General features: G+C 34.0%; 1 protein-coding gene across 1 annotated transcript; it reads right to left on the reverse strand.

Annotated features, from left to right (window-relative positions):
* Nucleotides 1-5,083: 5,083 nt before the first annotated feature.
* LOC120334327 (metal cation symporter ZIP14-like) lies at nucleotides 5,084-12,073 on the reverse strand. Its single transcript, XM_039401811.2, has 13 exons — nucleotides 11,660-12,073; nucleotides 11,134-11,275; nucleotides 10,801-10,922; nucleotides 10,305-10,485; nucleotides 9,973-10,109; nucleotides 9,371-9,548; nucleotides 8,965-9,134; nucleotides 8,423-8,596; nucleotides 7,955-8,110; nucleotides 6,424-6,466; nucleotides 6,035-6,187; nucleotides 5,577-5,764; nucleotides 5,084-5,448 (listed from the first exon to the last, which is right to left on the reverse strand). Exons 1-13 carry the CDS (start codon nucleotides 12,035-12,037, stop codon nucleotides 5,311-5,313), a joined length of 2,160 nt encoding a protein of 719 aa, XP_039257745.2. The 5' UTR covers nucleotides 12,038-12,073; the 3' UTR covers nucleotides 5,084-5,310.
* Between the last annotated feature and the right edge of the window lie 4,400 nt (nucleotides 12,074-16,473).

The raw sequence follows: 16,473 nt of genomic DNA on the forward strand, positions 1-16,473 counted from the left end.
TAGTAATTAGGGATTCTCTTGATAATTGACTCAAGTCAATCATTTTGAATAGCGTTGGCAATGTTTCTGACTTATTACTTTTTTGACTTTCGTGGTTGATCCATATTTGAATGGCCTTCCATCTGATTTCTTCTGATGGAAATACAGCATCGTGTGTTTGAAAATATACCTGGATGTCTTTCTCTGATAAGTTTTTATAACCTTCAGTATCGAAAAAGTCATTCAAATTCGCCATGATCAAAAAGTTATGAAGCTTTATTTCTGAAGGGAGAAAACTAAACGCAAATTGAAAGACAAATTTTTTTTTTATAGCAGTTTAGTAGAAGTAGCAATCATGCATGACATTATCAATAAATAGTGTGTGTGGTCATGGGTTGAAATTAAACATGAATTAGCATCACAAATACTGAATTTATAAAGTGTTTACATTCAATCATGATTAGTTTACGTTATTTAAATTAGACGCAGTTTAAATCCATGATAGTTCAATTACATACAAAGCTTCCTTATTTGAAGAATTATGCTTCGTAATAAGCCCTGGCAAATCTTTGAGAGCACTTTTAAGAGCAATCTTAGAAACAATACGAACGAATTTTCAAACATAAATTGATTGACTTGGCAATATTTGTACATCACCTTAATGGCTGTACTTGTATATTGATTTGGATATATATACATATGACTTGGCAGTATATGTATATTTGGTTGGCTGTATATGTACCGGTATATGAGTTGGCGGTATATGCATATTCTTGGCAGTATAAGTATGGCTAGGGTTACCATATTTATGCTCCATATATTACCACTTCAGAGTGCGACGTCTGTAAAGACAACGACCCTTTAGCTGTGATTTTGTAACTTTACATTTTCTGATTTTAATATATAGGCCTATATTCAAAGCTACCCCGGCTGTCTTCATTGACCATATTGTCATCGAGAATTCATGCGCATATACGCTGTCCAAATCTCGGGTTCAGTTCGAAAAATAGAAATGAATTGACGTTAACGATACAGGTACAAATAATTCGTATTTAGACTAGTTAGTATTGGTTTTACATGCAATACGTTTTCCAACAATGTTAGCGGGAAACAAGGAAACCAACGCCTTCACCTTCAGTAAGTAGGCTAGCGCTGCGCTACAAAGAATCAACAGTAACAAAAACATGTTCGTGTTCTGTATTATGCTGGATAGCTGAACGCCAAAGCGAGACGGCGGGACAAGACGCTGAAAAGCGGGACTGTCCCGCCTAAAGCGGGACGTATGATAAACTTATGTATGGCACGTTACCAATCCTATCGCCTGTGCTTAGTTTGTGAAAACAAATGACGAAACATCAACCAATTTGCTAATTGACCAATAGGAAAGAATTCGCCTTTGCAATAATTTTATTGCGCATTCATTTTATGCACAATCTTCATTATTTATATTCCAGTATTACATGTTTCGGATAAATTTATACTTTCCACCGTTTCGTCTAAATGTACTTTTAACTACGACATCATATGCCATTCTTGGTATACTGTTGTTTACGTTTGGACATCTTTCTTCTAACTTGATGACAATACGCATTTAAATATTACAATACAAATATAGTTATCTAGAATTTGGAAACATTTTATTTCTTGCAAAATCTCACTTTGTTAACTTTGACTTTGTTATTCTTGAACATTATAAGACCTTTTCATCAAGCACAAGTTTCCGCAATGTTACTGGCTGCTCTTCAACTAAAATTGATTACAACTCTTCAGTAATTATACAGCTGATTGCTCAACTGGTTTATTTGTTAAGTCGCGAATATTTTCTTATCAATTGTTGACTTTTATCCGGATTTACTTTTGGGCAAATATCTATCGTATATGTATCGCGCTATCGATGAAGATGTTTGACAATATCAAACTGTTTCTTTTTTGTAATGAATATCATCCCCATGCGTTAATAATTACACTTAATGTCTAATTACACTACGCGTTGCAATATGCTATATGCCAGTGAAGGATTACAAAGTGTCTCCATTAATGTTGAGCTCTGAAACTCGACTACCAGCTGACTGTGTAAAAACACGATTTGCTTGTTATGTGCCTGAAAGATACATGCGTATCGAGACCCTCTATTAGAGAGCGGTATTAATGTTATAGATATATACTGGCAGTTATAAACAATACAAAATATGCAACTCGATGACTATCAAAACTTCAGCATCTAAAACAGCGCGGCATCATGTACGAGCACTGCGTAAAAAGGTCATATGTGATGTCATACAACATAGGTTGTAAGCACAATTAAACAATATGCTTCATATGGAAGTTTCCCTGAGCATCGACTTTCTTCTTTGCCTCAGTAACAATTGCTAATCAGCTAGATGCAAAAAGTGAGGGAACAATAAACGTTTCAGCAGCCAGAAACTTCTGTTACTTAGGCAGAATTTTAAATGTGGTTTTAAATATTACCTCGTTTTCGTGTTTTTGCGTTAGTTTTTTTAATCTTATGAATCATAATGATGGTTTAAAACATAAAAATAGTTGATAGGCTCTAACTCGCGAAACCGCTCTTAATATAAACACCAAAAATTTTGAAATGATATATTATGGGAAGAATTTTCCTGGGGTCAAAGGTCGGAGAAACATCCATTGACGGATACGTTACGGCTACGCGGTTGTCCTAGCTCCATAGGTCTGTGACGATGGCGATTCTTTCATATACACCCAGTCTAAAGGTGAATCAAAATACCAGTACTGTTAAAGCTATTTGAATGTTGGAATCTTACAAATTATCCCCAATTTGATTAAAATCATGGATACAAGTTTATTTTCCAATTTTCTAAGAATGAGTTTCATAAGTAACACATTACACAATTCAAGTGTGCGGAAATATGTTATTGTTTCAGCGATTATCAACTCATTTGAGATATTCTACGTCGTTAAAAAACTCCCGAATTCGCAAAGCATAAAATCGCGAGTGCGATCGTAGAACAGCCACACGATGCACAGTTTTTAATTTTGATGACGTCAGCACACAAATCTTTAAAGTAAAAAACGAACCCACAGAAGTAATGGACTTATAGTGACAATAACACCCTTCAACTACCAAACAATTGAAAGCAATTGGCGATTTATTCGAGGTTCATTAATAAAGACTATCTGCGAGGCAGACTTCAATTTGTTGAAGTTGACACTAATCGTTCCCAATTTTTTCGAATCGAAACTGGAGTAATTCAAGGATCCTGCCCTGGTCCATTATTATTCATATTTCATTTATAAACGACATCTACATTCCTCTGATTTTATGAAAAAATTATTTGCTGATGGTGACACTGGTCTTCTCAGCAGTTCCAAATCTTCAACGGACCTCCAAAACATGTTAGTCTAGAAATAAAAATCGCAACTACAACAAAACACCCCTGAAAATCAAAATCAATGGAATGAAGATTGAGGTGTATCTTCATATAAATATCTAGGATTAAACATAGATTGTCGTTTAAAGTGGGGAGTACACATCAATGAAACGCTCAGTAGGCATTTCGAGCAAACTTTAACATTACTCAGAAAGAAACACTCTGAGATAGTCTATTATTTTTACTTTAAAGCCTATGTCCAATATGTAGTTGTTGCTTGGGGATCGGCCTCCAAGTAGAAACATAATCCCTTATAGGCCTACTGCTCATGTTAACATGAATATCATGTACTGCATAACTGGTCTCCTCAAATATACCGATATTTATCAGCTGGGAATTTGTAAATTGATGCAACAATTCCCTAATAACTATTTCGCCAAGCAAATCAGTGTTCACGATTATAACACCAGATCAGCATCACTATCATCATTCCACGTACCCCGTCAGACTTAATATAAGACTCAAAATTCATTTAAATATAATAGTGTTACCATGTGGAAATTTGTCGGCTTACTTCGAATGTTTGTAACAACTTGACTGGGAATGATTTCTGTTGGCACCGCATGGCGAAAACGAATGAAAAAACCATCTTAATGAGTACTGACCTAGTAAATATTTTATAATTGCGATAATCGATTATTACATTACAAATTTGGGCCACTAACTTTCTCATTTTCATATTACTTGTCTCCTTATATATACTCGTATATACAAGCCAACCCAACGATGTGATGTTAATGCAATTATGGACGTACCCAATAGATAACGAACAGGCGTAAACAGGGTTCGTCTGATTCAGTATATTTTTTATTCTTAATTTCACTCGAATCTCAAACATGTGCAATATAGTCCTTTTCTCAGTGCTACCGTTACCTTCTATTTTACTTTTTGAACTCCTTCCGCCTCATATGTTCATTTTCCAGACTCATTTCACCCAATTTTCTTATTTCCTGCCCTCATTCATTGCATTTGAATTTATTTCACAGACTCATTCTACCATCTGCATTCAAATTCCAGGTTTCTTCCAACTCGTATGTATATTTACTTTACAGACTCCGTTCATCGTATGTATTTTTTACTAGACTGCTCCCGCCTCATTAGTTTATTTTTGACTCTTCCCACCTCTGATATTTACTTTGCAAACTAATTCAACCACAGATATTTACTTTTCAGACTCTTTCCACTACACGTTCTTAGTTTTTCGACTCCTTCCACCTAGTGGGTTTACTTTCCCGACTTCTTCATCCTAATGTATTGATTTTCCAGATGACATTAAACTCATAGTTTTCCAGACTCAATTTTACAGACTCGTTATCTCATACATTTACTCTGCAGACTCCTTCTATCTGATTTTTTTCAAAAATATTCACTTCACTGACTTTGTACCTCGTATTATATCTTTACAGAAACCTTACATCTCATATATTTACTTATCAGTGTTAAACGATATATAACATGTTAATTAATACAATTATAAGAATTTCGAACATATAAACTACAGACAATTATTAGACGCCGTATATATGTAAACACAGGACGACTTTCTACTTCTGCTTATCTGTTTAATTAGGACAAACGTTCCACTGTTGTTCCATCAATGCTCGAAAACTTGCGGTAAAGCCATTTTCTCAATACACCTGACCAATGAATTATATAAATATATTTTTAACTTTTAGGAAATAGATCGAGTACACAAGTTTAAAAGATACATATTACAAAATTTCCGTAGGCCTATATGAAGATCCGCATAGTGTAAATAAACTTGCAGCCTAAATAGAAAAGCGTGGAATATATCTAACGCAGATTTCCGAACGAAAGCAATAAAAATTATGGTGACTCTAGAAGCCCCCAAAATCCAGCAACATTGATTAACAAGCATCTAAAAATTAATCTCTGAAAATTAGCTCTAATGATTTTGTTATTCTAAAGCTGTTATCAAATTCTCCTCGTAAATTGAAAGTACCAGAAGAATAGCCCAGCCAAGTAATAAGCCCAGATTTTGTAATCCGAATTGTAGAAAAGGTTTTGAAGTTTTTGACTCCACCATCTCATGAAGCTGTGAAATAGAAGAATTAAATAAATATAATATCCATGTGCAGACAATAAAACAATATGAAGTACATGATAAGTAAAAAGTTCTCTAGATTTGACACTAAATATTTTCTGAACCAAAATATATCTTACAACATCAACAAGGGAAATGTATAGGAACATTCCGGCGATCACCGCCATAATCCAGTTCCTGACTTCCGAATTTTCAGCGATTGCAAGTCCAATGTACAAACCAACGAAAGCCATACACGCGGCCGCAAAATTTGCCAGGAGTGCTTTCCATTTTGATAATCCGTTGTTCATATAAATTGCAAAATCGCCTTGGAAAAATAACATGGTAAATAATATTGAAATCCGATGACATATTGTTAGAGATATTGTATATTAGAGATATTGTCATCAAAATTATGTTGAGTGAAAATGTTTCCAGGTCAATATTTTAAAGCTTACGACCAGACAAAATTTAAACTTTTTTAAACTCAAATATTACTTGAAGCTGAAAATTGTTACAAAGTTTAGGTTGAACCAATATTATAACATTTGACTATATTTAGAAAATTACGATAAATGAATCTTGAGTAAGAACTAACCAAACTCATGCGGTAACTCGTGACAGAATATTGCTATAGATGTCCCAACACCAGAAACCCATCCACTGCTAAACGCAACTCCGATTGCAAGTCCATCTCCGAAGTTGTGTAAAACATCTCCAATAAGAACCATCGCTGCCACGACTGTCAAATCTGAAACAAAGACGAGAAAAATTCAGAATATAAACAGAGACGAAACTAACACATAAAAACATGCTTCATATATATATATTGTTTTCTGATTGAAATTTAGGTAACTCATATCCTTCCCACAAATTGATAAAAAGTGCTATTCTATTTATTCATGCATTTGACGCATGATTGTTTTACGAACTGATGTATGCCAAAAAAAGTTAGGTCAACAGCAAGGAAAATAAAACGATCAGCACCTCCAATTACTTTCTGAGAAGCATGTTCTTCCATTTCTTCCTTCTGAATATTGATAATACAATGTATTAGTTCAAGAATGAAAAGCGCCGCAAAATTATCTATTTGTAATAATCAGTTTATGATATTTTTCTACTTGATGTTACATTGCCAACAACAGTTTGTCACTTCCAGAATTTTAAGACTGCCAAATTTCAAAATCAACAATTTTCGTATCACGCACTCACGTTATTTGACACAATGCGGACATGCGAAATGTTTTGCTATATTGTTGCTGTTTATGTTGCTATTGTGATAAAAAAAAATACTTTTTAACCATTACTCATATAATTTCAGTGGGATTATCGCAAGTCTTTCTGTTAGTCAGGGGTTGGCAACCTACGGCCCGTGGGCCAGATCCGGTCCGCGGAGTACAATAATCCGCCCGCGACGCTTCACTGAATTATAGAGACAAAACGGCGGTTTCACGAGGAAATAATTTTATAATCCAACCTCGAGGAGTCAAATATTGGACACGTAGTGAACATAGCGATCGTTTCAATATTTTGTTGTTGTTGTTCTTGTTGTTCTTTGACACTTTTTGGACAACTACTGGAAAATCTTAAAAGTCGAAATTTTCCGTGCTTGAAGATAAAAAATTTCTTTAGAAGGCTATTACTTTCATTTACTTCAAACGTGTCTATTTATTTGAGTATAGCTCTCTTGTAATATCAAGTAACAGAATTTATTGTGACTTGTGTAGATTAAATTGTAATTTTAAGTAACAGAATTTATTGTGACTTGTGTAGATTAAATTATACTAGGACCTATCAAGCTATTCAACAGCTACTCGTTTAACGAGCCTACGATTTAATTATAATTAGGCAAATGGCAACACGCAGAAAAGTTGAAGTTGAGTACAGAGAGTTCAATGGCGCAAAAATATTCGAATAGAGCTTTTTGAGATGCAATGCAATGAGAAAATAAAATCCATATTTTACTCGAGAGATGTATCAATGCTTGCTTTTTATAAAAAGTATCTTCTTGAAGTTGTTATAATGTTGGCTTCATTCAGTGTGTCGCCTGATTTCGAAAAGCTGTCAAGCGGGATGCAACAACAAGTGTCACATTAAATATCATTTGTGAAACTTTTTCTTTTAGTAGGACGAGTTGAATTCACGAGCTGTCGCAGTCTTTGCCCGCTGTTACTTCTGATATGTGTAAAAAAATTGTGTTTCGTCGTCCATCTATTCGGTTTTAACTTTCTAAAAATATGTGCGGCCCGCCAAGACTTGCAACTCTTAATTTTGGCCCGCGAGGGATAAAATGTAGCCGACCCCTGCTCTAGGTGATGATTTTGATATTTTCATATCTTTCGAGGCTTCCGGCAAACTATTGTTTCCCTCCAAATTTTGCGTTGCGAAAATTTCTGGTGGAAAAAAATTTGTTGGTACCAGTAACATACTGTACAACTATTTGCGCTTGGTTTGTTGTTAAGAAGTAATTTGTCAAATAATCTCCCACAAAAACTTGATATAGATAGCTGAACTATACCTTTTCATCTTGGGGAAGACTGTCAACATCTTGTGGAGATACGCTCTCTGTTGCAAAACTAGTGACTGATTGAGTTACCGGTATTCCATTTTCATTTTCTGTTGTGTTATCGTGATCATTTGATGTAAAATCATTTATATGTACAGTGATCTTATTCTGAAATTGAATAAAAGTCGATTGAAAGATTTTCCATAAATAGGAATTGAATACAGGTAGTTAGAAGATCACTAAAGATTATTCATTACTTTATGGTTTCATCAGTTTAGATATAGCTAGATGTATTTACGCATGAGTGAAACCATTCTTTTTGTTCCATCAAAAATTCGGTCTATTTTATTTACTTATCAATTTTAGTCTAAATACAAAATCCACAAAAATTTTCTGTAACAATAGTGATTAGGGAGCAAGTTTACATACAAAGTATGTTAAAAAAAGAGCCGAATATGGGCCTTCATTCAAACAACTCACGTTTCTCGTTGCGTTCCATATTCTGACTATATTTTCAAACAAATAAAACAAATATATTCCCCCAATAACCGTGAGTAACCTCCATATATATGTTTTGTCTTCAGCTTCTGAATGCGTTTCATCCGAGGCGTGGACGTGTTCATCCTCGTGACCATGCTCATGGAGCCCTACAACCTAAAAGTATGTTTTATGGACTTAAATAACGAAGGCAGTAAATTTCTCCCCGAACTGTCATGTTTACAATTAATGTCAAATTCAAATATTATATTCTACGCTTCAAATATTGAAAAACACATAAAAGGCGTTCAGATTGGCATTGAAATAAACATATCATTTTCAAATTCCGTTTTTTTGTATCATCCGATAGTTTGCTGAAATAGTTTGAGCTCACAACACTATTTGTCAGTAATTACGCAATGGCGTAGTTTTCATAGTGGTACCGGTAAGAAAAATAAAATTCAAATTTGGTATTTGTAAATGCAAATCACTGTGCCTCAGTATTCAATTTTGTTCAACCGCTCTATTAGTAAATTCAGTTACACCTCTGGTATTATATGCAAAAGAGCATCTCCAGACATAGTTCCTACTCCAAGAGCGATGAAAAATTGCATTGTCATCTTGTATACGCCAGTTCCAATAGCAGGAAACATTACAAGACCCAGAAACGACAATAAACTGATTATGAAGACCGAAGCTGTTCCATAGCCATATCCTAAGAATAAAAATTACAAAACAAAATTTTGATATTGTATTTTCAATATAAAAAATGAAAGGCCATATAATAACACCGAAACGGAAAATTGATCTCGTGGTTTCTTTTACAACCAGCTTGAAAATTTGACAAAAAATGATATCTTACATTTCATTGAAAGTATACTGTTTACAAATGCCATTCTGTCTAGTTTTTAAAATTGCTTTTTACCAGAAATGTTTTTTCAATTAACTTACGCATTGCATCAGTATATTCTGGAGCTTCGTCATTCGGCACATCTTCCGTCTTGGCTGCACAATTATTTGAAGCAGATTGTTGTAGAAGTGCAGGTGAGAGATCAGCTAGTTGACTGCTGTTAATGCCATGTGATTCCTCTACGTTGTATATAGCTAACAACTCTTCCGTCGTAAAGCACTGGAAACATAGACATTTCAGTACAACATCTAAAACGTCACACCTGAAAACGGACTTAACACATGATTCACGGATGGAAAATTAATACTTGGCAGCTTATGGACTTTGTTGTGGCTCAATTTCAACATTAAAATGCAAATACGCTTTACTGGTTAATTTCCAAGGCGTTCACTTTTAAGATATTTTTGTCTTATGAAAACATCTGACTGATATTATAATCGTCATGACATGTGATAGGCCAGTGTCAAATTTCTTCCAGTAGCACAGGTATTGCAAACCGACAGAATGATATTACAATGTTGAATTCTACTACATTGGGAATGAAATTATCCGCCTTAGCAGGAAGCGTTTATTTTTTGTTGTTGTGAATACTTGCATTTGAGTTCGAAAATTTATTCGAAATACTCAGTCAAATTGTTGTTACCGCGCTATGTGCTTGATTTCCTGTATGGTCATGTTTAGTTTCTCGCTTTCGTCTTTGGTGGTCATGTCCTACATGATTGTCAACAACAACTTCAACGCTTCCACCAATATTGAGCGTGTCAAGAAGTACTTGAAAATCTGTGAAAATAAACCAAACCACTTTTACCTTCAGAAAATATTTTACTTTTATATTTTATAGCATTAATATGAGCTCTTTATTACAAAGTTTAAACTGGAAGAAAATAATATTTTGGTAATTGTTTTTCAAAAAGAAACTAAAAACTAATCAATTGAATCAAAAATTTGGTTTGGAATATTTCCAATATGGTATACCATCAATTGTCATGATTCCATTTTTTGAACCTGCCATCTCCATCAACTCTCCAATAAAAAAACTTTGGTTTGGAAGATGACAACGGCATTTCATAATTGACAACAAAACCCCTGTGATGGCTTCTGATTCATCAAGATGATCGGTGCTCACACAATCTTCCGAAAATGGATTAACCACGCACTAGAGAAACATTTAATCATTTCATATTTTATCATTTGGATAGGACAAAAACTATTTTATTATTGAATAGAGAATAGAATCATCGTCGTATTTTAGCAACTTCGCACAATTATGTAAACTGCTCAACTTGAATAAAAAGAATTCGCAATGGATAATATATAATAGGCAAAATTCTGATAAAAACCGGTAGATAATATAATTGAACATAGACATATAATATGACTTAATAATGTAAATAAAAACACGGCAATAAATTTAACATTTATTATCATTTAGATGTGAGATATGAGATTGTTTTATTAAAATTAGTTTTACCCGAGTTGCTCCTGGACACGTTTGTTCTCTAATTCCGTCAATAACGTTCGATGAGAAGTTTTCGCTGCAGATTTCGTTGGTGGGAAATATTTTTGACTTTGCTTCGGAAGCGCTGATGAGGTCTTAATATATTAAAATTTGGATTTTTCTAATAGCATCGATGCATCAGAAATTATGTATCAGTACATAACATACTGTTGCAATAATTTACAAAATATTTCGGCTGCGAATATTTCAAAACGTATCTCGTTTCACATCGCTTTCAAGTGTGTCTTCATTGACCATAAATTATCTCAAAAATACAAAAAAAACGAATCCAAGGCCTGTATTCACCTTCTCCTCTGTCACTGCAACTTGAATCCGTTTCCGTTTTGAGATAATATAGAATTATCCAAGAAACTCTTTCAAACTGCTGTGCGGACAAAACTGAATCACTGACGTCAGCTGCTCGTAAAAGGTTTTCAGGAGTAATGCACTAAAAACAAACAAAAACAAAAACTGTAATAAAAAAGACATATGTTCTATATGTTTTTTTTCGATCCTTTTTTTATTCAACTTTTAAACATAAAATTAACTCAAAAATTAACTCATAACTGTAACTCAAATCTTTTTACTTGCAATTTTTAGTATTGCCCAAAATAATTCCTTATTTATTTACGCCATAAAAAATTGTCTGCGATCATCATGGAATATAAATAAATAATCATTGCGCACAGTGAAGAGAAATGCTATAAAAAAAACACAAATAAGAAACATACTGAACAAATTTTTGTTTCGTCCACAGCAGATTAAGTGGAACAACGTAATAATTTAGGATATACTATTATAGGTATTAAATTGAGGAATCCTGGATTCTTACATCGTTCAATATGTTTTCTATTTCTCCTTGATATTGGATGCTTTGCTTCAGTTTTTCCAACACGTTTGCTATACTTTCAGTATTCATTTGAGTTCTATCAATCTCGCTCAAGAGTTTGAAAAAATTTTCCATATCATGCTCATGACCAACACCGACTTTATCATCGTGTTCACCAGCGTAACCATCTTCAAGAATATCCCTGATTTCGCTGTCCCTGTGTGCTTGCGAGTCTTCATTTGTTCGAACAACCACAGTATGGTGTGTATGTATTTTCGTGGGATCTAATAGCTTATTCCCAATGATGAATGTAGGAACTATAGAACTGTATCCGACTTGAAATAGAACACTCACAAACAGAAAAATCATCAATTTCCACATTTTGCAGATTACTCAATACTTTTAGCTGATGAAGTAATTCTTTAACACATATAGAAATAGGATGTTAATTATAACCTAATGTCATTCAGTATAACATTTAATTTCTAAGTAACTCAAGTCAGAAATAAAGCATATGAGGCCAAAATCCTCGGCATTCAAAGAAACACCGACCTTTCAATAAGTTTTGGCTGCCTCAGTAAATTCGGTCAAAATGAAGCTCATTGACCCGATAATGAACGAGCATTAAATGTAATTTGTAATTGAGTTTTTTAACTATTTCTGAATACGCATAACACAAATTTTTTCATTGGCTAAAAGAACAAATAATAATGAATTTCCACGTAATATGCCACAGCGAACAAAATTGAGTAATTGAATTGAACGCTTGTTTATTGAAGGAGTATTTATATCACGGAGGCTATTGCTCGTGGTATTGCAATTTCTGACTTGGTTGGCAAGAAAATGGCGACAAATTGTGAGTAGTTTGGGAATTTGAGAAAGTTCGGTGTGTTTTTGTTTGCTGCTGCCATGCAAACAAAACTTTATTCTGGACTTTCCGAGTGAAACGCACATTGCCAGGTTATTAACCCACAAGAAACATTTCACAAAAACAGACAGAACAACTGAGATAAGCGTCTTCTATAACCAAGATGCAAAAAAAAACGCTAAAACCCACGCAAGTGTAGCGTTCAAAATGAACTGTCAATTTCTGTAACTCGGTCTCTGCTCTGATTATACCTTCTTGTCGTTCGTGATCGCCCTTCATCACGAGATGCTGATGCTGTTGCTAAATGGACTTACTGGCTGTCCCAAACGTTTTTACGTAATCGGCAGGTTTGTCAAAGTAGATACTTTATATCCTATCAAACATGAGAAACACATAAAGCGCATTATTGTAGAAACTTTCGCTGCCGAAGTCACGCGTAAAGATCGTAGCGACAAAACCGCAAAGAGCGTGACCGTATAATGCAAAGAGCGTGATCGCACAACACTCCAAATAAATCGTTTTTGTAATAAATTGTTTTATGTACATTTTAGATCGAATTCACTATTCTGAAATGTAATCTTGAAAGCTATACATAGATTGGTAAAAAGTTATATAAATTGTTAAATAGGTTCTTTTCTATCACTAAAAAAATCTGTAGCAGCCGATAAGATAAGTAAATTTATAGAGGTTAAAGGAACAGGAAAAATCGCCGATTCATTCCTAGTATTAAATTATGTGGCCAGGCTGTAAAACTGCGTATCTGTTTATTTTGTATGTTGACTTGCGCATGTTACGTAATTCTATTTCACGAATGTTTGGTCAAACGGCTGGTAATGTTTGTATAAACTTAGGGAAGTAATACTAGAATGTAGGCCCAAGTGCGTACAAATAAACTGAAGATTGCGAAAGTAGAAATTGTCTTCCATATTAATTGCATATGGTTTCAACATCGTTGGATGATAGTTGTGCCATAAATATACGAGGGAGGACTCAATTACAACTATAGGGGAATGTAAAGTGTCTAATCCGACCAAGTAATAAACTTTAATTACGTCGATAAATTAATAAATCGTCACTTAGCTAAAATCTTTCAACCGAACAGGCACGTCATTTGAACAACATGAATTAAAGTATATCATTGAACCAACCAAATATCACAATTCTTTATAATAAATGAGATTTATATATGTTTTTAGTTTATCGGTGTAATCAAAGGTGTAGCGAAATATATATATATTTTTTTTATTACTAATTTTAGTTTTCAAAGGAGATGAGCCACGTGCGCATGTACTACTACTGACAACGAACGATTTTTCTAGACACAGATTTACGAATATATGGACGAAAAAGGCGACCAGGACTTCCGCTGATACTCGAGGTCCTCGTCAATTCGGTGTTGTTATTGAGTAGGTAATACGGGGTAGCTTCAGTAACGGTATCGTACCAAAACTGCCAGTTCATTTTGAACGTTGCGCGTCTCGCCGGCATACTTGTGAGATATACTGATATACTGTTGCTTATATTAAGAGCATGTTCACTAAAATCCTTAGCCCAGTTTATGGATTATAGATATGATAGTCAGCCTCGTTTGAAAAAACATTTTATTTAGAGTGCTAGAGTAGGACTTTCGACTTAGTTGACGAAACAATGGCAACAAATTGTTAGAAAATTAGAAATCTCCCCACAATCGGCGAGTTTGTTCGCTACTGCCATGGAAACGATACATCAATCGGGACTTTTAGTGAAACGCACTTTGCTAGGGTGACAGGATTGCCTACGTGAGGAATATCATCGGTCTAGTCGCTACAGCTAGAAACACAGACATATACATGTCATAGACAAACAGTCAAAGACACAGACAGAATGGCGGAGAATAACGATCTACTAGAGAGGATATTCAATATATTTGCAGGTCTTAGTTTACATTTTATATCATAGTGAGCACTTTTTTTCTAAGAGATGGTATTTTTCTATTCTACGACGGAAGAATGTAAAATTCAAAGCAACAAATTCCTTCCAAATCGAAAAGTCTCAAATTGATGTCCCTAACATCATGATATGTTACGAAGGCTACCTACCAGTCAGCAATTCTAAATGTAAACTCACTTTCCCTTTCCCACTCTTTTCATTGCGATATAACGTCCTAAAACCGCAATACCATACATAAGTATTCTAATAATTACTTTTTCTCACTAAATAATTGGCATATACCCTTTAGCAAAAAGAAAATATTTTTTTTGTATACGGAGCATGGTGAAATATATATATTCTTAATTCACTAAAATATATTGATAAAATGTTGAAATCACAAACAAAAACCAGGTCTAAATCTATTTCGAAGTTTAGCTTTACTGACAACACTGAACAAATTCAGCCTGTCTTCACTTGTCATTAGCAAATAGATATATATATTTGCTCTGAGTATACAAACAATAATATAAAAAATCCATATGTTACTCTAATAAGTCACTGTACTTTGTACTGCACATTAAAAAGATCAACATTAACGAAGCCCATTAAACAACAGAAATAAATAGTAATTTTGCGAGTTTAATTTAAAAGTGCAGAACCCAGTTTCCCCGAATAAATCCAAGTAAAATTGGGGTCATGAATATGCATTTTAACAAATAAAACAAATAATTCACGAATTCAACTATTTTCTGTTTATACATATTTGAATGGTCAATATAGATGTTGTGCACAAAAGTAACTGTAGCAAAAATATTATAATTGGAGGATATTCTGGATAATACATACAGTCGAATATTACCTATTAAAAACCATTTTCATGCTAATAATTCGATAATGTAATCGATAGCATAAAACTTTGAGCAGTCTAAGACCATTTGTATAGAAAAAAGTTTGACAAAGAAATTGTTTATAATATAAAATAAAGAAATAATAATTCAAGGTTTTGCAATCCGAATTGTTAAACATGTTTCAAAGTATTTGGCTCCAATATCTCATGAAGTTATATGTGGTGCACATGGCACATCACGAATAATTTCTTTAAATCAGTCACATTCAACTTTATTATAAAAGTAAGATGTTTGTTGAAATGAGATGATATACCACGAATTTTGTTTTTTAATTAAGCTGCAACAAAACATGGTCAGGATAACCTAGACGAGGAGGAGCAGAAAACAAAGAGCCGAAGCGGGAATCAGGTACGAGGGACAGATCGAGAAATGAAAGCGGATGTAGCGAGTTATCCGGGTCGAGTTGGGAAAGTGACAATTTGAGAATGGGCGTTGGAAGACGGAGAAGATATATGTCAGAGTCCCGACATAGCCTGCTATAACTAAATTTATTCTCTTGGAATGAATTATTATATTGTAAAACCCCAATATTGAAATTTGGCAGATCGATTAAAATAAGGATTTGAGCCATCTGGTGAGAAATATAGTTCATAACTGAACCTTTTTGGGATGAAGGCAACTTGGATACAAAAATAGAAATGGTGTAGAGTAACACCTAGGGCTGGGCATTTTCGAATACCTTGTGATTTCAGAATCGAATCGAATAATTTTTTCGAATCGAATCGAATCTCAAATACTTGGAAATTTATAATTGTGAGCGACTTTTTTATAGTAATTGGTCCTCTTAACAAATGAATTACTGCAGACATAGAATACATCATTCAGATAGATTACTGAGCGTTCATACACAATACCAAACACGTTTTATCAATAACTCACTACAGAGAATAGTCATAATATATGTTAGAATTGCGTTGAAAAATTATGACTTCAGGGAACAAAAAATGAGGAATTCACCTAGAATCCTAGATCATTGGCGAAAAGAAAAAAAAACAAGATGGCGGCAATTCGAAATTTAGCTTTGAATCGATTCGAATAATTTACTATTCGATTCGAAATGCCCAGCCCTAGTAACATCACATAGAGACACAAATTTAAAAAGACTAGACGCAAAACTAGATGGCGATTTA

This window comes from Styela clava, chromosome 15 (assembly GCF_964204865.1).
Source record: "Styela clava chromosome 15, kaStyClav1.hap1.2, whole genome shotgun sequence".
Taxonomy (NCBI): Eukaryota; Metazoa; Chordata; class Ascidiacea; order Stolidobranchia; family Styelidae; genus Styela; species Styela clava.

Bases quoted from the DNA above. Each gene is read 5' to 3' on its own strand.
- LOC120334327 (XM_039401811.2), bottom strand. From the start codon at position 12,037: ATGTGGAAATTGATGATTTTTCTGTTTGTGAGTGTTCTATTTCAAGTC. The intron at 5,765-6,034 runs GTTAGTTCTTAC...TATTTTTCCAAG, and splicing joins CGAGTTACCGCATGAGTTTG to GCGATTTTGCAATTTATATG. The intron at 5,449-5,576 runs GTAAGATATATT...TCTATTTCACAG, and splicing joins ACATTTCCCTTGTTGATGTT to CTTCATGAGATGGTGGAGTC.